The sequence below is a fragment of the Octopus bimaculoides genome, chromosome 5, assembly GCF_046866305.1.
Source record: "Octopus bimaculoides isolate indiv1 chromosome 5, ASM4686630v1, whole genome shotgun sequence".
Lineage (NCBI taxonomy): Eukaryota > Metazoa > Mollusca > Cephalopoda > Octopoda > Octopodidae > Octopus > Octopus bimaculoides.
The window spans coordinates 521,127-547,878 of NC_142932.1; the positions used below are offsets into that span (position 1 = coordinate 521,127).

General features: G+C 35.1%; 1 protein-coding gene across 3 annotated transcripts in view; it reads right to left on the reverse strand.

Annotated features, from left to right (window-relative positions):
- The window catches only part of LOC106871249 (polynucleotide 5'-hydroxyl-kinase NOL9), a 58,585-nt gene extending 35,491 nt beyond the window's left edge, over positions 1-23,094 (reverse strand). For 2 of the 3 annotated variants that reach the window (XM_014917602.3, XM_014917601.3), the window contains exons 1-2: positions 22,850-23,094; positions 17,943-19,281 (exon numbers count right to left, since the gene is read on the reverse strand). In XM_014917602.3, coding sequence (XP_014773088.2) covers positions 17,943-19,111 — 1,169 coding nt within the window. In that variant the 5' untranslated portion in view covers positions 19,112-19,281; positions 22,850-23,094. Of the gene's footprint in view, positions 1-17,942; positions 19,282-21,816; positions 21,841-22,849 lie in introns of those variants that run through there. The other variant, XM_089351910.1, reaches the window with a different exon arrangement.
- Between the last annotated feature and the right edge of the window lie 3,658 nt (positions 23,095-26,752).

Sequence of the window (26,752 nt, forward strand, 5' to 3'; positions counted from 1 at the left end):
GTACACATAAGATTTTTTAATGTTTGCATGTCTTTTTTTTTTTTCAACATAAAGTTATGCATAAGTTCTCATTTTGAAATTTACTCAAATATATTATAGAAAAACCCCCCCCAAAAACTAAGAAAGACCATTGATGAAGACAGATGTCTTTAATTAGATTTGCAACAGAAATATTAATTTTTAACTATTTAGCCAAAATTCACCAAAGTAGATACCCTGTAATAAAGTTTTAAAAACCCTAAGTACTAAAAGGTAGGCTTTGTAGACATTTAAAAAAAAAATTTAAGAGATATTTAAAACATACAGAGATTGCTTTACTGATGAAAAAAAAATGTGATATCTTAATATAGTATTTCTCTACAAGAAAATACTGGGTCACCCCATAAATAATGCAGTTTTTTCAACTCCATGAACTACAAGTCGGAGGGGAACAAGATAATCTACTTGCATCAACTTGCTATGAAAGCAGATAGTAATTTTACCTTGTCCTTATTCTTAGTGCAAATTTTGAAGAGTGCAATTCAATTTTAACACATTTTTCAAAAGCTATAATGGAAGTGACAAAGGAGTATATTCGGTATATTTTGCTTTATGGGTCCTCTATGCTGATGACCTTGCACTAATTGCGCAGTCACTATCAGAACTAGAGGAGAAGTTTAAGGTGTGGAAGCAAGGACTAGAATCGAAGGGCCTTAGAGTCAACCTAGCAAAAACCAAAATCCTAATAAGTAGGAAGGTAGATAAAACACAAACCCTTTCAGGTAGATGGCCCTGCTCAGTATGCAGAAAAGGAGTAGGTAGTAACTCTATAAGATGTTCCCGGTGCAAGCTATGGACACATAAGAGGTGCAGCAATATCAAAGGCAGGTTAACTACGAAGTTAATTTTTGTATGGGGCAGATGTTCAGGTGCAATAAACACTGTAAACAAACAGGAAACAACTTCTATCTCATTCCAGGGTGAAAAACTAGAGGTAGTCGATAGCTTCCACTATCTGGGTGACCAAGTTAGTAGTGGGGGTGGGTGCGCTGAAAGTGTAGCTGCTAGAATAAGAATAGCCTGGGCAAAGTTTAGAGAGCTCTTACCCCTGCTGGCGACAAAGGGACTCTCACTCAGAGTAAAAGGCAGACTGTATGACGCATGCGTACGAACAGCCATGCTACATGGCAGTGAAACATGGGCTGTGACTGCTGAGGACATGCGTAAGCTCGCAAGGAATGAAGCCAGTATGCTCCGCTGGATGTGTAATGTAAATGTGCATACCTGTCAGAGTGTAAGTATCTTGAGAGAAAAGCTGAACATAAGAAGCATCAGTAGTGGTGTGCAAGAGAGACGATTGCGCTGGCTGGTTTGGACATGTGGTGAGAATGAATGAGGATAGCTGCGTAAAAAAGTGCCACTCCCTAACAGTTGAGGGAACCCGTGGAAGAGGTAGGCCCAGGAAGACCTGGGCTGAGGTGGTGAGGCAAGACCTCCGAACATTGGGCCTCACCGAGGCAATGACTACTGACCGAGACCTTTGGAAATGTGCTGTGCGTGAGAAGACCCGGCAAGCCAAGTGAGATCGTTGCCAGGGCCCCTGGACTGGCTCTTGTGCGGGTGGCACATAAGATGTACCATCCTGAGCGTGACCGTTGCCAGTACCGCCTGACTGGCCTTGTAGGGTTTTCGAGCGAGATTGTTGCCAGTGCCCCTGGACTGGCTCTTGTGCGGGTGGCACATAAAAGACACCATTTCGAGTGTGGCCGTTTTCGTGCGGGTGACACGTAAAAGCACCCACTACACTCTCTGAGTGGTTGGCGTTAGGAAGGGCATCCAGCTGTAGAAACTGCCAAATTAGATTGGAGCCTGGTGTTGCCATCCGGTTTCACCAGTCCTCAGTCAAATCGTCCAACCCATGCTAGCATGGAAAGCGGACGTTAAACGATGATGATGAGTTCAATAAAGGCAACAATGCAACGAAAAGTGTGAGGAATATTATTTATACAGTATATGGGGATTGGACAATAAGCGTAAGCCAGTGTCAATGGTGGTCCCAGAAATTCTGAGCCGGAAACTACAGCCTTGAAGACCCTGGTGGAACAAAGTCCCATCGTAACTGTTGAGGAACTAGCAGAGAAGCTTAGATTTGGTCATTCAACCATTCATCGACACCTGCGTGCCATCGGAAAAGTCAGTAAATTGAGTCAATAGTGGTCCCAGAAATTCTGAGCCGGAAACTACAGCCCTGAAGACCCTGGTGGAACAAAATCCCCATTCATCGACACCTGCATGCCATCGGAAAAGTCAATGGATTCTTCACAAACTTTCCTAGGCTAATCATGTGCAAAGAGTGAATGTGTGCTCTTCTGTGTTGTCATATCTCACAAATGAAGCTGTTTTTGGACTGAATAGCAACTGATGACAAAAAATGGGTTCTCTATTAAAATGTCAAGCGCCGAAGACAATGGGTAGGGAAAGGAGAAACAGGGGCACCCCAGGCTAAAGAAGGTCTTCACCCATGTAAGGTATTGTTATCTGTTTGGTGGGATATGAAAGGTTTAGTCCACTTTGAGCTTTTTAACCAAAACCAAGCGATAACAAAGGAAATCTACTGTGAGCAGCTTGAGTCAACAGTAGAAGAAAAATGACTATCTTTGGTTTCAAGACAAAAGGTGTTCTTCCATCAGGTTAAAGCTCGGCTACACAGAGTGAGGATGACATTCCAAAGGTTGGAGCAGTTTGAATGGGAAACAATGACCCAACCACCATATTCACCAGACATTGCCCCATCTGATTATTTATTCTGCAAGTCTTCAAAATCATTTGGATGGAAATATGAATTCTGGAGACGAGGTCAGAATAGTAGTGGAGTATTTTTTATCACAGACAAGTAAATTTTGGAAGAGGGGCCTTGCAAGTCCACCAGATAGATGGAAGAACATTGTAGAAAATGAAGGAGAGTATATTTTAGATTAAAAAGGAACTTTGTTTATCTTTTGAAAAATAAAAGTATTAAAAAACCACATTATTTATGGGATGACTCAATACATTGAAAGCTGGTCTAATGATAGTAAACATAAAAAAAAAAAAAAAAAAAAAAAGAACTATTTAGATAATTGACTATTTCATTTGTTATACTAAGCTAGTGGTTGTTAATCCCTTTTTACTACCAGAGATCCTCTTAAATTTATTTTGCCATGGACTCCAGACTTTGAAAAAATTCTCGACTCAGTAACATGTTTGCCCTCTTGTCTTTCAATTGAAAGATATATGTAACTGAGTGACTACACATTTTGCATGGCAGCTTTGTAAAACTTTAAACACCCACTGCCCTTCTCATAGCAGCTTTTCAAAACCCAAGTTATTAAGCTTTAAAATGACCAGATACAGCTCTTAGGTATTTGCTTAATATAATATTTTTTGCATACATCACTTAAAGCCAAGAGATTTCATTGTAAGTTAATCCAATGAGTAAAAGAACATTCATATTATTATGTGCAAGTTTTGCTTAGTTACTAAAATAAAGCAGTATTTAATGGTCTTCTCTAAGAGATGAAGGATTAATAGATTTAGATTCTTTGTTTAATACAAAGTGAAATTTTATAATGCTTGAATTAGAAGGCGAAATTATTTATAGGGGTCGTAGTAAGTCATATAGAATTTTTTCCCAAATTTTTTTTAAATGGGTAAAACATCATACATGCATAGTCCAAATAGAGAAATATTGCTACTACCCAAGAAGGAGAAAAGAAGAACAGGGGATAAATCAACTAAATTATTTTTTGCTCATTTTTCTATACTGGCACAGATTGGAGAGATACTTATTTGAGGAAATATTTTATGGTTCAATGCTCTTCCTGTTGCCAACCCTTACAGGTTTCTCAAGTAAGGGATTTTTTTTTTGTGTGTCTTTTATTCCACTAAACTTCTAAACTGTAGAGCTGCAGAATGTAATGTTTACTGAGAATGTAAACAAAACGCTGCTCAAGTGAAGAAGCAGAAATAACTTCATGTGCATATGCACACACAAAGAAGGTTTGACAAAATAAGTAATGAATATATAATCAATTAGTTTTCTTATTAACAAGTAGTAAATAACATCAAGCTTCCTTTCTTCAAAACCTTAACCATTAAGGTTAAGTACTGCATGATAGTTCTGGAGAAATGATTATGAAATGAGTTATTAATACTAGAGGAGCTATGGTAGTTTAGCATAACCTTTATGTACAGTAGTGTAAAGTAATTTTTACTGTATGATCTATTTTTATGAATTAATGAAATGCAAAGTTTAGTGAAGAATAATATCAAAACCAAGAATGATAAAACAAGTATCTTAAAAAAGATATCAGTAAAAATAACCTAATTTGAAGAATTTACTACAACCCACCACCATTATCATTAAAATGGTAAAACATTTCAGTTTTTCTGTGTATTTTTGTAATATCAAGTCTCCAACTTGTTCCCCCCCCCCGACCCCCCCCCCCCAAAACTTCACTTTCACAAGTGGTTGCCTGATGCCTCAGGTACTAATATTTTCACTCATCTCGATTTTGTAGACTATTCCAATGTCCTCTAATCTACAGATGCTACGGGGGGAAATGTCATATGGTTATTAGCTTTATCTGAGATTTCAGTAGACTAGCTAAGTTTATTCAAATAGGATGTAATCAAATTAGCTCTGGGCTACCAAAAGTCAGAAATGATAAGTCAGTGTTGGTGGGTTAACCTGAATGGGATTTGAACCCAGAATGTGTAAGAATATAAAAGAGATGTAACTAAATATAACATTCTTACCAACCCAACTCTGACATTGCTGAATCTTAAAAACTTTGACTGGAGTAGGCCTCTCTCACAAGTAAAAGGCAGACTGTATAATGCCTGTGTGTGTACAGCTATGCTACATAGCAGTGAAACATGGGCTCTGGCTATAGAGGACTTGCAAAGGCTTGAAAGAAATGAATCTAGCATCTGCCACTGGATGGGTAATGTCAGTGTGCATGCATGACAGAGTGTAAGAGGCATCATATGTCGTGTGCAAGAGAGAAGACCATGCTGGTTTGGTCATGTGGTGTGTATGCATGAGGACAGCTGCTTATAGAAGTGTAGAGCTCTAATTGTAGAGGGAACCTGTGGAAGGAGTGGACCCAGGAAGATGTGGGACAAAGTGCTGAGAAAGGAACTGGATGCTGAACCTCACTGAGGAAATGACAAGGACCAGGAGTTGTGGCAATTTGCTGTACTTAAGTCACACCAAGCTAAGTAAAATTAGCATCATCCATACATACAGGCTTGTCCTTTACAGGTGCCAGTGCTACATGAAATGCACTCATGCCAGTGCTACATGAAATGCACTCATGCCAGTGCTACATAAATGCAACCATGCTGGTGGCACATAAAAAGCACCCAGCACACTTTGTAAAGTGTTTGGCGTTAGGAAGGGCATCCAGCTGTAGAAAATATACCACAACAGACAACTGAAGTTTAGACAGCTCCCTAGCTGGCCAACTCCATGTCAAACTGCCCAGCCCATGCCAGCATGGAAAACAGACGTTAAATGATGATGATGAAAACAAACCATAAGTCAAATTTGTTATAATGCAAGGGAAATTCCATGAAAATCAAAGATTCATGTAAAAAATGGATGCAGTTAGTTTAATAAATTACTGAAGAGTCTCAGAGAGCCTTGAGATATTTAGTTACATCTCTTTTATATTCTTACAGATTCTGGGTTCAAATCCCATTCAGGTCAACCTTATCTGTCATTGATAAAAAAAATGTCAGACAATTATTGAGATTAATTTGTGGCTGGAAATCATTACCAAAATCACAGCACATAATATATAGCCAAACTTCTTTTGCGGTGAGTTGTTTCATTTCATATCAGCTCTGAATGAGCAGACTTTTGATTGAAGGAATTCTTGCCGTGACAATCCCATCTAAGACAAGAGTGTCTTTTTATAAGGCAGTAAGAGTACAATTTGAGGGTATTTGGGTGCTATTTCTAGCAGACTGAGCAACCATGGAGAGGGTTTTATGTAATCAATAAACTGCCATCTGGCATGTTAGAAAATGTAGAATATTAAAGTAAACTTAACTCCATTCTGTGCTCTGAGTTTAAGTGCTACTGAGGTACTTATGGCCTTTCATTCATTTAGGGTCCTTAAAACAGGTACATAAATCTCTGGCATTATGGAATCCTTGCATTCCTGAAAATCTTGCCATAATTTTGTAATGCAAATTCTTTCTGTCACTGACTTCCATGTAAGACTTGATTTTCAGGATCACAGTGTTTCCATAACATGAGGGATGCTGGGTTCAACAAATTCCTACAAATTTATGGATTTGGAACAATGTTACAACCCCCACCCCTGCAAAAAAAACAAAAAACCTTTCCATTGATAATGTTTCTAGAGAAAGAAACATCCAATTATATCTTATCTAATCATTACGTTAATTTTGGTCTAATGTTTGAAACCATTTTAACACTAGGCTCTTATATGAGACAATGACAATTTCTGTAGGGCAAAAAAACTTGAATACAAACTCAGGGTGGCAAATTATGCTAATAGAGGCAATAGGAACATTTTGTGGTGACTGTCTGCATCAGAGTTCAAATCCTGTAATGGTTAACTTTGACTTTCTTTTTTCTAGGGGCAATAAAAATGTAGCAAATCAAGGTGGTGGGTTGGTAGAACTGTTAGAAAGTTGGCAAAGTGCCTTGTAGTATGTGTTCTAACTCAGTGTTCTGACAGCAATGCTTGCATCAACACTGGTCCCTATCTGTACTAGCCCAGGTCAGTAACCTTTCCCCAGGAAAAACGTCAGTGGTGTGAAAAGGGGAGATTTGCATGCATGGACAACTGCTAATCCTCTTCAATAAATTTTGTCCAGGCCTGCACATATATGTGCAGATGCTTGGTTAATATTGACCGTCATTGGCCCTACAAATTCACACAAGCAGATTACTATATAAAGAGCAAAAAAAGTAGAGAGGGAAACATTAAAGACTAAATAATACTGTAACTTGTAATCTTATATTCTATGAATGAGATTTTTTCTTCTAATAACTCACTAAGTAACAAATCATTTATAACCTGCTAGAAATATTTGAGATATATTAATGTGTATGACTCTTATAGGATACAATACCACAGACAAGTCAAGAATAATCCCATTTTTTTAAACTTACAAGATTTTACTTTTGATATTTCCAATTGTTACCAATGTAATAATTGCAAATTTTAATTGACTCTGTGATGTTATTACCTCCACTCAACCTCTGCCTTCCAATTATAAAAAAATGAATATCTCCAAGAGTTATAGGTACCCATTAAGCCAGAGTTTAGTTGTGCAGTTTGGATTAATCTCCTTAATTAAACAAAAGGTAACATTTTCAGAAATGTTGGCACTTATTCCCACAGCTGTGGACTAAGCAATTTAAGACAATGGAATATTAATTGAAGACTAATGGCAAGAGCTTAGTTCTCCAATAAAGCAGAGTTCTCAGCCTTTGTTAAGGACTATTTGGTTATACTTGGTTCAAATATTAGTAAGGGTTGATTGAAATGAATGCATATAATGTGTACAAGCTGGTAAATTTGAAAGAGCAGAATTTATCACAGTAACAGTAAAAAGAAAATGTTGAAGATATTCGGTAAATTAGATGCGGCTTAGATTTATTAACGAGGAAAAGATTCAGTGCAGATGATCATGTTACTGATCCAAGTTATTCAACTATTGTAATTGTTAAGTATGTTAAAGCAATTATTTTTATAAAAATACAGATTAACAATTTATTGTAAAGTTAGCTTCAGTTTTTGTAGCTTTTCAGACTACCAAAATCATGAGCAATGCCAGTCAGTGATAGTGTAAAAGTAGTTATCAACTATAATAACCAACTCACTTTAACATTACTAATGGTGAACGGATTAAATTGAAAACCATTTCAGATACTCAGTTACCATATTAACCAGCTGAGAATATGAAGACATGTTGGCAGATTCACTCTGGATAAATGACTTATGAGAACTAATGATAAACAAGAAGAATGAAAATATATGTTGAACACTATGGATTCTAACATGCTCACAATGTACTCAACTTCAAATAATTATCAGGATTTGTTAATTAGGTCTTGAATTTATAGGTAAGGGGAAAATCACGAGAATGTTATGTTTAAACATTTCAAAAAGAGCACTATTAACAAAATTGAAGTGGTTACAATTAGAATTTATTCAAGTTGGTCTGTAGACTCTAGACAACTTACCAATGCAACCCTGGAACAGGCAGTTCATTAAAACAATTATTTCAGTGGCAAGACTTTAACTTAAGCATTTTTCGAATAGGGAAGTATCTTGAGTGAAAGACAATCTTACAATCACGTAATAATTCTTATCAAGAAAATTATTTAAACCTTGGAATTTGTAATGAGAGCTGCTACAATATTAACAAACAAGAAACAGAAACAAAGAACTTGAAAAAAAAAATCATACAAGTAATATGAATTCTAATTGTAGAAATCTTAAGATCAATAACAGAGAACCGGAACTGATATTTCAATCACAAATGCCAACCCTACATCAACCTTTTCTTTTTTAACGTGAGCAGGTACTAAAATACAAAAGAGTACCATAAAAAACAAACTAACATTTGTCCTTCCTTGTCAGAGCAGAAATTTATCTTTGCCCCCCCCCCCCCCCCAAATTCCAGCAGATGTTGACAATACAGATTTAACTTAAGTTCTTCAAAAATTTATCTGTTAGAATACCATAATGTAGAATAAATAAAATAACTATAAAATTCCATATTCAACCCAACAAACAAATATTTGAATAAGAATCTATGATCAGTTTTTCTCAATGTAAATGTTTAACTTGCAGATTTACAAGTGTTACAGGCCTCAAAGTTATAAATTGTTGCTCAATATATGTGAGGGGAAGGGTTTGGGGTCTGGTCATGGGAGAAGGGGAAATTGCTTTTTTAGTGATTTCAATATAAGATCAGTCACCAAATCAGAACATGAACTATATGCAACTCTCAAAAAAAAAAAAAAAAAGAGAGAGAGAGATATTCTTATTCCTACGATAAGTGTATACATGTGTGTACACAGCCACACAGATACATAAACTGAAGTATCTAGCACTTATATTTTGGAATAGAAAACAAACACTGTATATGTATGAATTCACCAAAGAAAAATTAGCCGTAGTTTTCTAAACCCTAAAGGAGCAGAATCAAAACAGAAAAAAATCTATCTTGTTAATAGGGATAAGAAAAAAAAAACACTTTTAAATAAAAGGAAGACTTAATATTCCAGCACCTTAACTTCAGTCTCTGAACATCTCCAGATGAAAAAGATATAAACTAAAATTAATTTCCATGACTCCTGCAAATAGTTTAAAAAATTAGAAAGTAATGTATAGATCAAAATTTCGTTCTTGCTCAAATGTACAGTAAACAATAACATGTTTTTCTGGAACTAATAGCTGTAGCCTAAAGAAAAATTTTTTAAAAATTTAACCAACAGGAAAAGAAAACTTTCCATTAACAAGTGGCCTTACAAAAGATGAGAGGTTCAATTCCTTGACCAGGCGGTACATCGTGTTCTTGAGCTAAACACCTCATCTCACATTGCACTGCAATCTCTGACATTTGACATGTGGCACACCATGCATCTATACTGGCAATGTTAATTTAATGGAGGAAGTGAGCTAATGTCCAACAAAAAATTACAGAACTTTTTTGCACTTGATATAAATATCAACAAATTATATTACCACCTATTTCTTACTTATAAAATGATTTACAATCATAATAGTTATAATGAGCCTAGAGACAGTAGGTGCGAGGTTAAGGTGCTGGGGACTTTTGATTAGAATGTCAGCAATTCAAATTCTGTTACAAGCTATTGAAATTACTTCCAAATTGTACAATATACAAAATTTGCAAATATTAACTCATTAACACTAACATGAAAAATTCTTGAGCCATTAAAAGTGCTGCAATTAGCTATGAAGTTTTAGTGATTGAATATTTTCCCTTAGATTAAACAACATTCTCAAAACAGAACTTCACTTAAAAACTATATTATAAAAAAAAAAAAAATTTTTACCTGACAGTTAATTTATATTAGAACAGGAAAAAAATTACACCCACCACCACCACCAGAAATAATTAAGGAAAAAAGGGTATCTAAGCAAATTTTGGCTTAGCACTCATAATCAATGAGAAATAACCAATGCATAACTATATATTTAACAAAAAAAAAAAACATGTATTTCATATTTACAAGTATAAAATGTCAAAGAGCAAATTTTTTTTAAATGTTAAAAATGCAATTAATTTTAGTGTTATGCTTCAGTTAAGCTGTCAAAACATCTTTTTAAATAAAATAAAAATAATAGTAATAACAATCCTAAACTTACCTATGTTTTTCTCACATTAAATACGTTTTTGGTGTCAATTTGTACAAAACAAAACATTCTACCGAGACTATATATATTTGTAAAAACTTATTCCTGTGATAAGTGTGTACACACATGGGTAAAGCTATGAATTTACCCATCCATCAGTACTCAGTGAAAACCAACTGTAAATATCTATCAATCGACCAATCAAGATATGTTAAATTAACTGAATTCTGTTACAGAAAACTACAGGAGCACATCCATACAGTCTTATTGCGATAATTAAGCAAAACAACTTTGTCAAACTTTTTCACATTTAAAGCCAAAACAAAATTGAACTAGAGATGTATAGAACCACAAGTTCAAATCTTACTGTAGGAATTACATTTCATCATTAAACAAAAATAGATCTATGGCTAATGACTGACTGTATTAGCCAGTAGTCCAGCATAATTAAATTCAGCCATTGTGTTTGGAAAGAAAATTAATTTTCTGACAGCAAAAACATCAAGGGAATTATAACACTACATACTCTCTGATTTAAAATAAAACATCAGCAGTTCAAGCCTGTTCAGATTGTAATAGAAAATAGAAAACAGTCAGTAATATTTGAACAGTGGTTAAGGTAGCAAGCCAGCAGAAACGTTAGCGTGTTGGGCAAAATGCTTAGCAGGATTTCGTCCATCGTTACATTCTGAGTTTATATTCCACTGAGGTTAGCTTTGCTTTTCATCCTTTTGGAATCAATAAAATGAGTACAAGTCAGTGACTGGGATTGATGTAATCAACTTAGCCTCTCTCTCAAATAGCTAGCCCTGTGTCAAAATTTGAAACCAATAACAGTGGTTTCTAAGTGACTCTAGTATAAATTAACCACAAATAATATTCTGCTCAGCACCAAGTCTTTTTGATTATCATTTTAAGAAATAATTCAAGAGATTTGATCCTCATCATTTTACTGCAATTAATTAATTTTATAAATTCTCCTTCTTCAGAAGGATGATAGGGAGTCGAAAGATTTTCCTTGAAGAAACGATGAAGCAACAATTTCAACATCTTGATAAAACAGCTATAATAAAGCTATTCATTTAATCATCTCTATGGACATTTAACACCATCTACACCACAGATGCACATTAGCATGTCTTATTTACAGCTATGAAATCCCAGTGGCACATATATGCATTGCTTAAAGATAGCCCTAAAATACCAGAGACACTTATATGCACCCTACTTGCTACATTGTAAAATCCCAGAGAAGCCTATATGTGTCATTTAACCATCCATATGGGACTTCATAGCCAAAGGTAAGAGATGCTTATATACCTCTGTGGTATGAATACATTTTATTTTGTGTTGGGATAAGACTAATTTTGTAAGGGAGTGGGATATATTACTGGTATAAATGTTGAGTTTTTATGTCAAATTGAGACAGACAGGGTTTGAGCTCAAAACAGCTAGACTTACAGCAACTAAACCAATTTCTAACAACTACACCAAATATGTTGTCTTATGTAATAGCAGTGAGACTGAGAATGGTGATAAAAGTGTTATGAATTATATCATCTTAACATTAATTCCTTCCTACAATAGTAAATAATAGATAAAAATATAGATATCTTATTTTGTATTGAGTATGAAAATGCAGCACAGTGTTGAATGATGTTGATAAAACAAAAACTGTCTAAAACAATCTAATATAACATGGAAATGCTAAAAATATTGGAGAATTAAATGTTATTGTCACACGAAAAGAGTCAAATGGGGGAAAAAAATGTACTAGTCTGATCTTAGCAGCAGTTTGTGAAAATGAAAGGTGTCCAATTAAAAAAAACGTTTATTTCTAAATGTAGTAGCACCTGCAGTCAAAAGTTAGCACTGAACTGATCTTTAACCAGGGATAAAGACAGGACAACAGCAACCCTATCTTGCTGGCAAACCACCTTATACATAAGACTATATATCTAAGTACAAAAGAGGTGATGCTCTGAAGTATATTAATATACAATGAGATGAACTTATCAAACATATACTAACAGAGAAAAGCAATGAATTAGTACAGAGATAAATGTCAAGTGATTAATACTTATTAGCAACAAATTTCAGCCCTTAATGTTTCACCAGTCAATTTAGTCCTTCATTGCTCATGGTTTAATGAAATAAGTACAGGCAGTCCAGCCAAAATAAATACTATGTTGATTGGAATATAACCTTTCCTTTGGACAAGAAAAGAAGAGCCTTCAAATAGCTCCCTGATACAACCAGAAAGAAATAAGCCCCAAAATAAAGAGTATTACACTCAAAACCTATCAAACTTAGGTTAAAAGTAATTGGCAAGTAGCTGAGACTCTTAAGAATTTCAGTAACTATACATACAGAAATATGATGCTATAGACGGCAAAAGAGATTATACAATTTTGCTTGGTATTGAATTTTATACCTAAACACTAACTAAACAACAAACAATTATTCAACTAAGTACTCTAGCCTTTTTAAAAAATCAATTTTATTTAATCAACATATCTAATTAATTCAGATAAAGCTTTAATAATTCTCTTGTAAAATGTGATTAAAAAATTTTAGTTGTAATAATGCTATTGATATGAATTCTTTTTAAACTAATTTTTGTTTGTTTTGTTTTCAATCATTAATTTCTTTATAAGATCTCCAAAAACCCAAGCATCAAGCAATCAGTTTACATTATACACAAATAGGTAAAGATATGACAACCATAAAACCCATGTTCTCAGCCGCAATATATATCATCCTTCTTTAACATCCATATTTCATGCTGGCAGAGATTGGATGGTTTGACAGGATCAAACAAGCAAGAGGACTGTGTCAAGCTCCAATATGTACTTTGGCATGGTTTCTATGGCTGGATGCCCTTCCCAGTGCCAACCATTTTATGGAGTGTACTGGGTGCTTTATTTTTATGGCAGTGGCGCACATGAGATCACCAATTAACTCACAAGACCATTTGACAGAATGGAAGTGCAGTACTGAGGGAGGTAGCTTTGTGTTGAGAGGCTAAAGCATGATAGACAGACAGGAACGGATGTCTTGCTGCAGAGAAGATATATAGCTACCCTAGTAAAAAGGAGAAAGAATGGGAGAGATGAGGTGCGAGGGCCTAAAGGAAAAATAGGAACGGAGAATTGAGGATGGATAAGAGGATAGGTTTGTGCAAGTGTGAAAGTAGAGAGACAAACAAAGATGAAGATAAAGGTGAATGCAGTCAATGGTGAACAAGGTTAGAGGTGTGGTTAATGATGAATGTCAGTTTAGGGTAAAGGAAAATAGGAGTGGGTGGCGAGTAAGAGTATAATATAACCATAGACATGCAAAATAGGGAGATGAATAAAGATGTAGGAGAAACAGAGATGCAAGTCAGAAGGACATAGTGGTGGATATAATGACAGGAAAATATGGGCGGGGAGAGTTCAATGGAATGCATCAAAAGGTATGAGGGAAAGGAAACTCCTCTGAAAAATAAAATTGAAAGGAATAATGTTGGGGAGTGCAGGATGAGTGACAAAAGAAGTGGTTCCAAGAAGAGGGTAGCACAAAAGGGATGAAATATGTGCAGTTCTGTTCATAAAATTGCAGCAGTTGAGGAAATAGTATCTCATTAAAAAGGTGGAGGGATGAGGGTTATAAAAATGAGTTGTGTGGAAGGCTTCACAGGTACAGATTGGGTGCAGGGACATAAACATTATCAATACGTTAAGAGGAAAGGGTTTTCTCAAGCACAACTAACTGCCAATCATCTTGGTCCTTTGACAACGTTGCTGTGGCTCAACAACCTGAGGTCAGTCTCTTCTCATGGACCTCCCCCTTCCACAAGTTTTATCCACATTTAGTGATTGACACTCTTTATACAACTATCCTCATCCATACACATCACCTAACCATACCAGCACACTACAGCTGATGCCTCTTATGCCCAATTTTTCTTTCAATACATTTACACTTTGTCATATATGCACACTAACAAGGTATGTCTAGTAGAGAATGCTAGCTTCCACAAAGTCTACTTTCTGTTAATCTTCCTGTGAATCCACTGCACCTCTAATATGTTCATAGTTTGCACTGAGTACACCATATGAGATTTCTACATACTGAACAAGGCCATTTTCCTAAAGGGATTAGTGTACTGCTTTATTGCTTACTAGGACTTTGCTAAGTTAACCTTAAGGCCCTTTGATTCCAAGTTTTACTAGCACATCTGAAATTTTTCTAATTCTACTCCAGATTCAGCTGTATGAACAAGAGAATCAGCAGAAAGGATTTCTGACAGGCAATGAGTTCTCATGGCTTAAAGGACCGACAAACAGAAGGAGGTGTAGACCTGATGAACTATCTGCACACCAAATTCATCACTGTGCACACTACTGTCACCTCACTAACAGCACTCCTGTGCATGACTTGGACAGCTCTCACCAGCCATTCATCTACTATTAGCTTCTGCAGCAGATCAAGGAATAAAGGACCATTAAAATACTTAGACCAATCTAATCAACTTAAGATCACAATTGCCAGTTACTAAATTATTTCATTATCAGCATTGTTTTAATGTTCACTTTCCTTTCCTTGCATGGAGGAAACAGAATTTGTGAAGGCAAATTTACTACAGCAGGATGTCCTTTCTGTCACCAACTCTCACTTGTTTCCAAGCAAAGTAATATTTTTCTATGGCCAAACACTTTCACAGAAGATTGGAAATGACTGACCCCACATGTAAGATAGTGATATTTGATTACAACTATTGCACAAACATATAAGACAAGCTTCTTTCAGTTTCTATCGACCAGATTCACTAATAAAGCTTTGGTTAGCCAGGGGCTACAATAGAAAACAAATGCCCAAATAGCCACATAGTACAACAGAACCTGTAACAAAGCAATTGGGAAGCAAACTTAACCACACAGCCTTCGTCTAAGTACATAACAGTTCAGTAATTTTAAAAAATAACACCTTCCTACGAACAGAGTAAAATATCTTAACTGGAAAAACTGTGGTTAACATCTCATTAGACAATATAATATATTTACATTTGGACAGGAAAAAAAAAAACCCTAGCTCTCCATCCAACCAACCGAAATTAGTGCTTGTGTGTGTGTGTGTGTGTGTGTAGATAACTGGGCTGTTTGTTCAAGTACATCTATTTATTATGCCAATAAGATTAAGTCAAAACATTCAGGCACTGTAAGTCATCATCATCATCATCATCGTTTAACGTCCGCTTTCCATGCTAGCATGGGTTGGACGATTTGACTGAGGACTGGTGAAACCGGATGGCAACACCAGGCTCCAGTCTGATTTGGCAGAGTTTCTACAGCTGGATGCCCTTCCTAACGCCAACCACTCAGAGAGTGTAGTGGGTGCTTTTACGTGTCACCCGCACGAAAACGGCCACGCTCGAAATGGTGTCTTTTATGTGCCACCCGCACAAGCCAGTCCAGGGGCACTGGCAACGATCTCGCTCGAAAATCCTACAGGAGCCAGTCAGGCGGTACTGGCAACGGCCACGCTCAAAATGGTGCATCTCATGTGCCACCCGCACAAGAACCAGTCCAGGGGCACTGGCAACGATCTTACTTGGCTTGCCGGGTCTTCTCACGCACAGCCCATTTCCAAAGGTCTCGGTCCGTAGTCATCGCCTCGGTGAGGCCCAATGTACGAAGGTCTTGCCTCACCACCTCAGCCCAGGTCTTCCTGGGCCTACCTCTTCCACGGGTTCCCTCAACTGTTAGGGTGTGGCACTTTTTCACGCAGCTATCCTCCTCCATTCTCACCACATGTCCATACCAGCGCAATCGTCTCTCTTGCACTGAAAACCCCCAACCCCCAATTACAGCTGTAGTAGTTACTAACTGCTACTTTAGTATTTTGTGCAGGTTTAGATACATTCTCAAAAGATAAGAACTGTAATGCAATATCTATACTGTATGCATTTCATCTCTTATGTTCTGAGTTCAAATTCCGCCAAGGTCGACTTTGCCTTTCATCCTTTCAGGTTCAATAAATCAAGTACCAGTTGCGTACTGGAGTCGATCTAATCAACTGGCCCCCTCCCCGAAAATTTTGAGCCTTGTGCCTAAAGAAAAGAATATACTGTATAAAATGTGTGCATTAATGTAAGTCTTCAATAGTTGCATGCTGAATAAACCAGCAAAGACATTGCTTTCTCAACAATACCAGAAAAATTTAAAAGCTTTAACCTTAAGATAATGGCTGATGAGATAGACATTTAAAGCAGAAATAGAATCTAGGATTTAGTAGCAAATATATGTACCATTTGTAAATATCTGCAACTAACCAAATATTATTTTGCTAAAATTAGAATTCACCAAAGTTCTAACCAACCAAAAAGTAAAGCTAAGGTACAAAACATTCAATCAAGCTAAAAGAATTAACCAAGAATTTTGAAGGGAAATATATAAGTCATAGGCAATATTATCCTAACTTATTTTCTGATTACCTTAAACAAAAAGAAAAATTTGAGCAGTCATGTGACTGGTCTGTCATTGGTGTGTAGCTTAAAAGAATAAAACTGTAAAAACTGCTATAGAGAGGAACATGTTAGATGTATGTAAATCTGTCAAACCAACAACAGATGAAGTAATATGTATCAGGTATGAAAAAAGTGGCGCTGATGAACAGAGCAAGAGAACTGCAAGGATATCTCCTACACCTGAAACCAAGCATTAAATAAAATAAGATCTGAAATGAAACTAACCATCTGAACCGATTTTGAGATATCAAAACAAGAAAAACTTTCACACTGGGATCTTTAACATTAAAACAATATATTAATGTGTGATACAAATCTATGTAATGATGAATAGAAATATGAAACATAAAAGATGGGGAAACCAGTAGCCCTTAGAATATCATAATCAAAGGAACATGTGATTAAATACGTCTAAATTTATAAACATGATAAACTGGTAAAAGATCTTGCAGCTTAACTGAATAGCTTGTAAAAAAAAAAAAAAAAAAAAAATCAGAGGTTCAAATCGTAGTTAGCTCACTTTTTTTTCAATATATCTTCCCTGTGCCTGCATCATTAAACATGAGATACTGTTTACTTTCAATGTGCAAACATTTCTAAAATGATAATATACATACTGACAAAAAGAGCATTTCTAGCTAGAATCAGCTAAGATTTAAACCCACATCTCTTGTTAACTTGAGTCTCTTTGATATTATCTACTTCATGCTTCATCAATATTTTCATATAATTTTACAAGCCTTTGCACACATTTAGAAAAGATTTTAACTACATATATGAATAATGCTTAGACTGTTAACAGAAGTTTAATTTGGGAAACACTTGGGCATTAAACCAAGAGATGCAAATTCAATTCTTACTTAACCATTAATGTTTCCTCTTCTCTTTGTATACATAAATGATATAAAAAGCAAAAAACAACAAAAAATACCTATGCTGACAAAGTCCAGTGACTTAATGTTATGCATATTTTAGAAAAGACCAGTCATAAAAAACGAAGAAAAAAGTAATCAAGTAATGAGAAATAAATAACTTACTTGGGTAAATGCTGATTTGATACATTTTTCTTTTCTGCACCAAGTCTTTCATCACTCGTTTGGGCCTCACTGTCTTCGTCGTCGTCATCCTCCTCATCATCATCATCATCCTCTTCCTCCTCCTCCTCATCATCCTCTTCAGCATCATCAGCCTCATCCTCATCATCGTCATCATCATCATCAGCAACTTCTGATATATCTTCATCAGATGAAGCTTCATCAATATTGTCGTAGGAATCTTCATCCTCCAAAACCTGCTCGTGTTGCTGCTTTGACTTTTTTATCTTGCCAACATTGCATTCCTGTTCTTTCTTAGACTTGGCCTTTTTCTTGCTCAGCAGTTGTCGATAACTCCACTTGTCAGGCATTGAAAGCTTGCCTTTCTTGGTTGAAATTACATTTTGTCCATCAGCAGACACATCACTGTCTGACAATTCCACATCACTGTAGATCTGCAGTGAATAATTTTCCTCAAGCTTCTTTCGTTGTTTTTTAGACAAAAGTTTTAAACGACTGCTGCTGACATCGAGTTTTGGTTTCATGGCTTCCTTTCGGCCTCCCTTGTGAGGAGTAATGACACGTTTACCAATATGAACCTTCTTTTTGTTGACTATGTGATTAGCACCTTTTTGCCGTTTCATTTTCTTCAATTTGCTGGGTGTGTGCAAATCATAAACACAAACCCCATCTTCATAATTTACAGTCATTAATTTCTTTTTCTTTTTGCCTTTGCTTGCAGAATTTGAAGACCCATACAATTCAGCATCTTCAGCCAGCTTCTTCCATCTATGTATTTTAGAGCTAGGCTTTTCCAGATACTGTTTTTTCATCAGTTTGCTTCGATGACTAGTTTGCTCTACATCTGAATCAGTTTCAACACTGCCATTGTTTTGAAATTTCCGCTTTTTCTTGGGAGGAAGCTCTATTTCGCCATCTCTCCCTTTGTATTGGCGAGATGGGCATGTTAACTGCTTCAGTATCTTCTCTTTAAGATCATTTGAGGATTCAAATTTAAGACCACGCCAACTGGTTGCTTTTCCAGACACATCAACATCAGGAGTCTCACTTAAAATCTTCCTTTTTTTCTTTGCAAGCATTTTTGGTCCATTAACACTAAGTGATGTGCACTTATTTTTCTTGCCTGTTCCTTTGATTCCGTGAGGTGACATATCAACAAAAGCAAGCTATCAGCAAACAGCTGCATTCATATTACACACCAGTTTAGAAACTTTCTAACCTGCTGATATTTTCTTGCTTTGTTTCACTTTTCTTCTAATTATTATTGTTACAATTATTTTCAATCTTTAGTCATACATGCTGAACAGCAAAGTTCATAAACCTGTTAATAAAAAATAAAAAAAATATATATCAAATTCCGCTTTAAAATAAAGATTAAATTCATGAGAAAAATATGATAAATCCAATATTGCTTGTACGTTTTATATGTGCTTTAAGATAAAAAAATAAGCAGAGCACTAGGATTACTGTGGTAATTTGGTTTTTATTATCCACTGAAACCATTTCGTTCATGTTTTGTGCTAAATCTTTGAATAAACACGTGAATTCTCATTTTCCTATCACCTAAAATGGATAAGACGTACTATCCTGAACAGACCATACATATTATGCAACTCCTTGGTGTAAGTTTTCAAAGGCGACTTCAAAGACCTCGTGTACAAAGGCGCCAAAATATAGTTCTTGCATATAAACAATCAAGTCCCAAGACAAGCTGACTGATACATTGCAAAACACATGAAAAGTCAAGCATCCTTATGTTTTCAACAACAAAGACCTCGCAGCTCATGTTTTCTGGAGATGAGTGGGCTTTAGTGACCTAGCAAGATTCAAATGCAAAACGGCAGTAATGCAGTCCACCTCTAACTCATTGTATTATGTTCAATATTTTCCATTAGAATTTGCACATGTAAGTAGAAAAATATGCATAGAAAATTATCCAAGTTAGAAAATTATGTGAATATTTTTCAATACGCTTAAATTCAACTTAGGCAAAATCTGAGAAGATTTTTCTTTTTTTAAGAATGCTGTACACCGTAAACAATATTCCATAATAATAATAAACCAACTAGTTGCTGGCATCGATCAAGTTGATATACACTGGTTTCTACAATATTTAATACTGTAATAATTTACTGTAAATAACTAAATGAAACAATTATACATTGTTCCCACTGTTTGAGGAACTATATATTTACTCTTAGGTGTAGATGTAAAACGGAAAGGAAAATTAACAAAAACAGTCCAATTTTCGCTAACCATGTGTAGGACACAAAATATTAACCAGAAATTACATTAAATGAGGTATATGACATCTTTTTTCATATTCTTTAATTGTTTCGGACATTTGACTATGATCGTATAGGAGCATATCGCCTTCAATTTACTTGGTGCCAGAGAAACAAATTCGACAGATTAGACAAGGCCAGAAATAATTTTAATGACTCGATAGAAATTGAACTCGATATACCTACAAAAAACCTGTTGAATTTACCACACACACACGAAAGAAAATAGAGTAAGGGGAGAGGTAACAGACTGGAGCTAGGCTTCAGTCTATACAGTTGCTCTCGAGCCGGAGCCTAAATCGGTGTTCACCTATCCCCGACAGTTAGAGCAGGGGCATTGTAAATAAACTGTAACAAAGCAGATAAAACCGAAAAAAAAAAATCATAACCCAATACCTTATCTATTGTCCCCAACCGGCCCATTTTCTATGAGAGAAAAAAAAGACTGCCCCTTTTCTGCATTATTTCATAAAGGAAAATATGCTGAAATTAAAGCGGATTTGCTTTCCAGTAAGGATTCGAAACCGGCACGGGTGTTCGGTGTAACATAGAAGCTAACGTTGTATCGGGGTGTTTTGCAATACAATAGTACTTGCTTATGCACAAGGTGGTGGAATTTACGATAAAGAGGATTAGACTAGGTAACGTTCATGCATTTTCCAAGGACATAAGTGATGTAAATGAATCGATTTACAAAGAATCAAATTTGAGCGACACATTCGGCTCAATTTCTTTCGACTAATTATATATATATATAGCAATCTTTCGAACAAAGTATACGAGAAGTAAATTTGTTCGGCAATTTCCGTAATTTTTATTATTTTTTTCAGCTGCATCGCTTTTATCTATGTATTTTTGGGGTATGTATTGTGTTTATGCGTGTATGTATGCATGTGTATACACAATTATAGATACCTGCGCATAAACACACTCAAGAAAATATATAAACACAACGTCGAGGCGAAAGATCGCTCGAATGGCACACACACACACGTATATATATATATATATATATATATATATATATATATATATATATATATATATACACACATACGCAAACATAAGCGATTCAGCTGAATATGAATATATATCATTTCATCGACACCTAAATTAAAACACCAAGATAATCTTCTGTAGTCGCACGATTAATTAGATCAGCTCTTCAACGAATGGGTAAATTAAAAAAAAAAAGTTTAAAACTTACTGACTTCTTTGCATAGACATAAACTCGTAAGAGTTGTTGAGGTGGCAAAAAGGACTGGTGCGACAGTCATGCCTCTTCAAATATATTAGCAACATAAGTAAAAGAAAATAATCTACCCGGAATCGAAACTGGCTCGCAAGCACTGATCGTTAAAGGTTTAACCTTTCTCAATTCTTATTGTGATCGTCGCGAAATATATCTTTAAAGTGTTTCATTAAAAAAAATATTGACTAAAACTTCATGTGTACAGAGGAATTCATAAAGAAATGTAAGAAAAACATTAAACCTACATATTAAATATACCACAATAAATAAATTAATTAAAACTTCCTTGTTCTCACTTTCAGAAAAAAAAAGTACTCACATCAAAAACATGGGGGGAAAACTATTAAAGGATGAGAGGAAAGGAACACCCAAAAATAAACGGAAAGAATACTTTGAGGGAAGACTATAATTAACCCATTAATGCACAAGTGTCCCAAAAAACAGGACAGTAAGAAAATTAAACACTATGAAGTCTATATTTCAATTTAAAATAGTTTTGTTCTTGTATTAATTTTCCGCAAATCCCAAACAATTTCTATAATATTTTAGACTTTTTCCATCCATACTATTTATTTTATGAAAACATAAAAAAAGTTTATGTATTTAATGGGTTAAAGAAAACAAAAAAAAAATGGTTCGAGATTAAGGCAAAACCTCAAATAGTGATAAAAAAAAAACAATCTTAATAATCTAGACGAAACACTGAATAAACGAAGAAATATATACATATTTATAGGGAGGGAAAACCAGAAGAGGGATACTGAGTTTTTGAATTTAGCTAAGGCCTTGTTGGACACAAAATGAGTTGCCAAAATCGTTTAGATCTTCTCACTAAATCTGGACCCCCATTTTACAAATTAGGCAAGGATAAGCTTTCCAGAGAATTTATGGATATTCAAGATTTTTTCACTACATTACATTGTGACTGTTTGATTTAATTTATTAAAAGATAAAAAAACGAAAATATTCCATCATAAGATTTACACAAACCGACAAAATTCATTATATAAATATAGAAAAAAAAATTGAAAAGGTAAAACAAATTTAAATCTGCAGAATTAAAGATACATATATGTAAATAAATATCTCATTTAGAAGAGAAAACAATGTTTTTAAATAGAAAAGGAAAATCGTTGCACACACACACACAATATATATATGTATATATATATATATATATATACACACACCACATGAAATACAATGGGAATCATTTCTCCGTATTAGTGAATAGGGGAAGTGTTTTGTAAAACGGTTAATCAAGCTGGTAAATGCAAATGTAAAGATAAAATAATGGCAATAAAATATATATACAGAAAGCCAATTTGGAGAAAAAATAAAACAAAGCTTACTAAAAGCTATAAATTTTCCTGGTTGCAGACGGTGTCGAAACAGTCATTGATATTAAATGTTAATATTTATCGAAATTCTACTTTATCAGTATCGATATTAAAATCAACACTTTACCAACAGATTGGACAAGCAGTATTCCGCTCAAACTCAGTTCTAAACCTATTTTCAAGTTGAAATTTCAATTGGAATCAGATATTAGTTGGCCACATAACATGTGCGACAACAAGCATTTCCATTTAGAAATAGCAAACGATTGCTGACGAAACTACAGTTATATAGTTATGAAAACCTAAACGTGTCACAATTTGCGCTTCCATATTTCAAGTGCATTCTGAACTCTTTGAAAATAATAGCAGTTTCTTTATAAATGTACTTTTTTATTTAATCTCTGTTTGCTATAAAACAATATAAATAGAGAAAATTGCATAAGATACGAAGAAACTTCAGTCCAAATTAAAATTAAGTATAAAAACACGATGGCGCTGACTTCATGGATTATTTTGAAACTTTTAGTCATCCGTAATTTATTCTAGGAACTAGCTGGTTTTGTCAAGGGAGTTAATTCGTTAGTTCCCGCTATTACCACATCCGACGCATTGCAATATGGGTCTAGCTAGCTTAGTGACTTCGAAATCTGATTGGTTGACCAAATAAAATTTTTTGCTTAAGATGTATTGACGATTTATTCCTGTAGAGTAAATCCTTTAACTGAATACTCTAAGAATACAATAAAACTGCAAGGTCCGGCAGGGAAACCTGATGGTTTTTAAAATGGCGGTAATTTGAGTGTTAGGTGTTGGAGGTCACGTGCTCGGTGGTATAAAGCAACACACATGACGCCATGTCAGTAGCTGCGAAGCAGTTGAATGTGCCACATCGTCTTGTTTGGGGGGAGGGGGTTTCTGTTATTTAAGCGATTACTCCCTTAATTAAACGTAACAAAATTTTCGTTTGCATTTTAATGTAGGGCCATGATGGAAAAGCGCTTGATCGGAATATCATCTTGTTAATCGTAGAAAACTTAAGGTTGACCCATTCAGCATGGAAAAAAGACACCGTGAATTGTGTGAACTATCCGAACAACAAAGATATTGAGCCCCTTACGTGGGTTCTGTTGAAAGAAGTATTTCCCCTGCATTAGGTATTTAAGTACGTAGTTTGCGTAGGATATTACACCTTGATTTAAATCTTCATCCTTATGAGAATGTAAATTTGTTAAAAATAAATCGACACAACTGGAAAATACAAAGCGTTTGGAAGCATGGTTGCATATATTAGCAAAATTTCTACTGTTAGTAGAGCAACAATACGCGATAACTTCATAAATGTCACCTTTTCATAGGAGACACTACACTGTAGGTAAAGTAAGACAGACGTTAAAACAGAGGACGACGCCCCTCCCACGCAAGTGCTTCTGAGGGAGTTCAAGAAAGGTTTCCCGACTGATATTTCCAAGCGATCGTTCAACTGCCTTTCTATTTGCGATTAAAGTGTTCGTTACTACACCTCGCACACCGTTTTAACTGAAAGCTACAATTCATTCGGAACTTTGAGCAGTACGCTGCGCGTAATAGTAAATTTTCAGATTAGGCTACCAATGTAAGCGAAATAAGTGTGTGTGTGTATTATGTATGAATTCTCCCGTTGAAGACGAATGATTTGTTTATAATGACCAAAAAGGTTGCAGGAAGCGTATGTAGAAGTGTGTGTATAATATATAATTTGGTTTTAGTGTAAACATTCAATTTTTCCACAACTTATCTGTCCAAACACTTATTATGTGGTTTTATTTATTGATTTTTATCTATGTATCCAATTCGAAAATTAAAAAGAAACTGCGAAATATGTGTATCAAATAACCTCAGCTTTTTTTTTTTTTTTCAAATTAATTAGACCCAGCGCTTCTTTGTTGCCTGTCGCCATGTTACAGGACAGTGTTTCTCACTTATCTACTTATTGAGGCCTAAAATAAAATGATTTAGGGTCCAAAGCAACAAAATTTTCGAAGAAAATAAAATTTAAATCCATTCTATTTCTTATTGCTGATAAGTTGTATTTTTGTTTTTAATACAGTATAAGATTTAATTTATTTTGGCTTCATACAAAGCCAATTTTTTGTTGGGAATTTCCTGGGAGAAACTGTCGCAGTTGAATTTAATAGGTTTTACACTTTATTTTATTCATTATATCGAATAAAATGTGTTTTTGACACACATAATGCCATTTGCGTTGTTATTCTGTATACGTGATGATGTATGCTCAGTTAAATATTTAATTCAACTGAGATATGACTTTTTTCTTAACTAAAACACTGGCTTTACTTCCGTTCACTATAATCAATAGAAACTATCATCTAATATTTTATTGGTGGTTATTTATCGAACCCAGGCCCAAAATTACGAAGTAGACCTCTGGAGTGTTTGCTCTAAAAGTAATGAACGACTAGACTAAACTACAATAAAAACAATCGGCCTAGCTGTCTGGTTCTACCACAAATAATCAGTTCTCTGATTATTTATAATAAGCATCAGTAGAGACGAAGTAGTAGTAGTATCAATGGAAGTAATCGCCCTTCTTTCTAAATATAAGTGGAACAACCAAAACGGAAATCGATAAACATCTCTGCGGTGTTTCAAGCTTTTCATATGCACTTTGCTTGTTTAATACTTTCAAATGTCTATAAAAATGAGAAATGAGTGCTTGTAGTCTGTAATATCTTTCTCTCGAAATGAATTTTTAAAAAGTCTTATAAAATCTATTTTATTACCATTTATTTTCAAGGAAAGAGCGATTCAGTTGCAGGTTGTTTCATCTCTACAAGAGTTGCTAGGGTTAATTAACTTTGCTTTTTCATCCGTCTGGATTCTGGGGGAACAAGTGCCTTATATCGAAATACGAATACAAGAATTCATTAATTACTGTGGAGGGAGGCATTAAATGAATTAACACCTACTTGGGTTTTATCCCTCCACAGTCAAAATCCAAATCCTTAGTTATGTATTGATAAGTACTGGAAATATCCAACACATTCGTGACTTTGTGCCAATGTGAGAAAATATTGATTCTTAAGAGAAATTAACACCTTTGAATGCATCCCTCGAGACGCCAGGGTTTTATATTCCTGATAAGTAGCATCTATTATTCCCTTCAAGGCCTTCCATTTAATTCATAAATCCCAAAAGTATCAGTAACAGTGTAACTATGGTTATTGTTTAGTTAAGGTCAGTTTTGATCAAGTAGACTTACGATAAACCGATGCTGCTATGACTATTCTATCTTATTTCTGAACAATGTATACAAGACTACATTATCTAATGTGTTATTGCGTTTTGGGTTGTTTTTTTTTAATGGTAAGCTGTGGTTACGGGGTTTGGCTAATAATCGTAAGGCTGTAGGTTCAGTTTCCTGGAGTGAGTAGCTCTTTGCGTTTTTGCTCCATTGTACCCAGCTGGATGCTAGTGTCTACGGTCCTTTCTCCCTCCAGCTGTCTCATTCTGGATGTTCTAATGGATCAAGGGCAAGAGAGTCAAGAAAGTGTTTATGTCTGCTCACAACTACAAAGGCACCTAAAATAATGATCAAAAGTATGGTATATGTTGCCAAATAATATTTGTTCATACTTGAGAGCTGTGTGATGGGAATTTGGCTTAATCTTTCCTTTTTTTTTAAATAGGTGTTATTTGAGAAAAATTTGGTTGTCATTTCTAGCAGATTGAGTGGCTATATAGAAGCTCCATTGTTGACTTACTGTTGTGTCATATATCTATGTGAAATACCAATCCAGGATGGTAGATTAGCAGAATTTTTAGAGAGTCAGATGGGATGCCTTGCAATATTTGCCCTGATTCAATACATTCTGTCAGCAATGCCAGTAATCACACTGATACCAAGCTATATCAGTC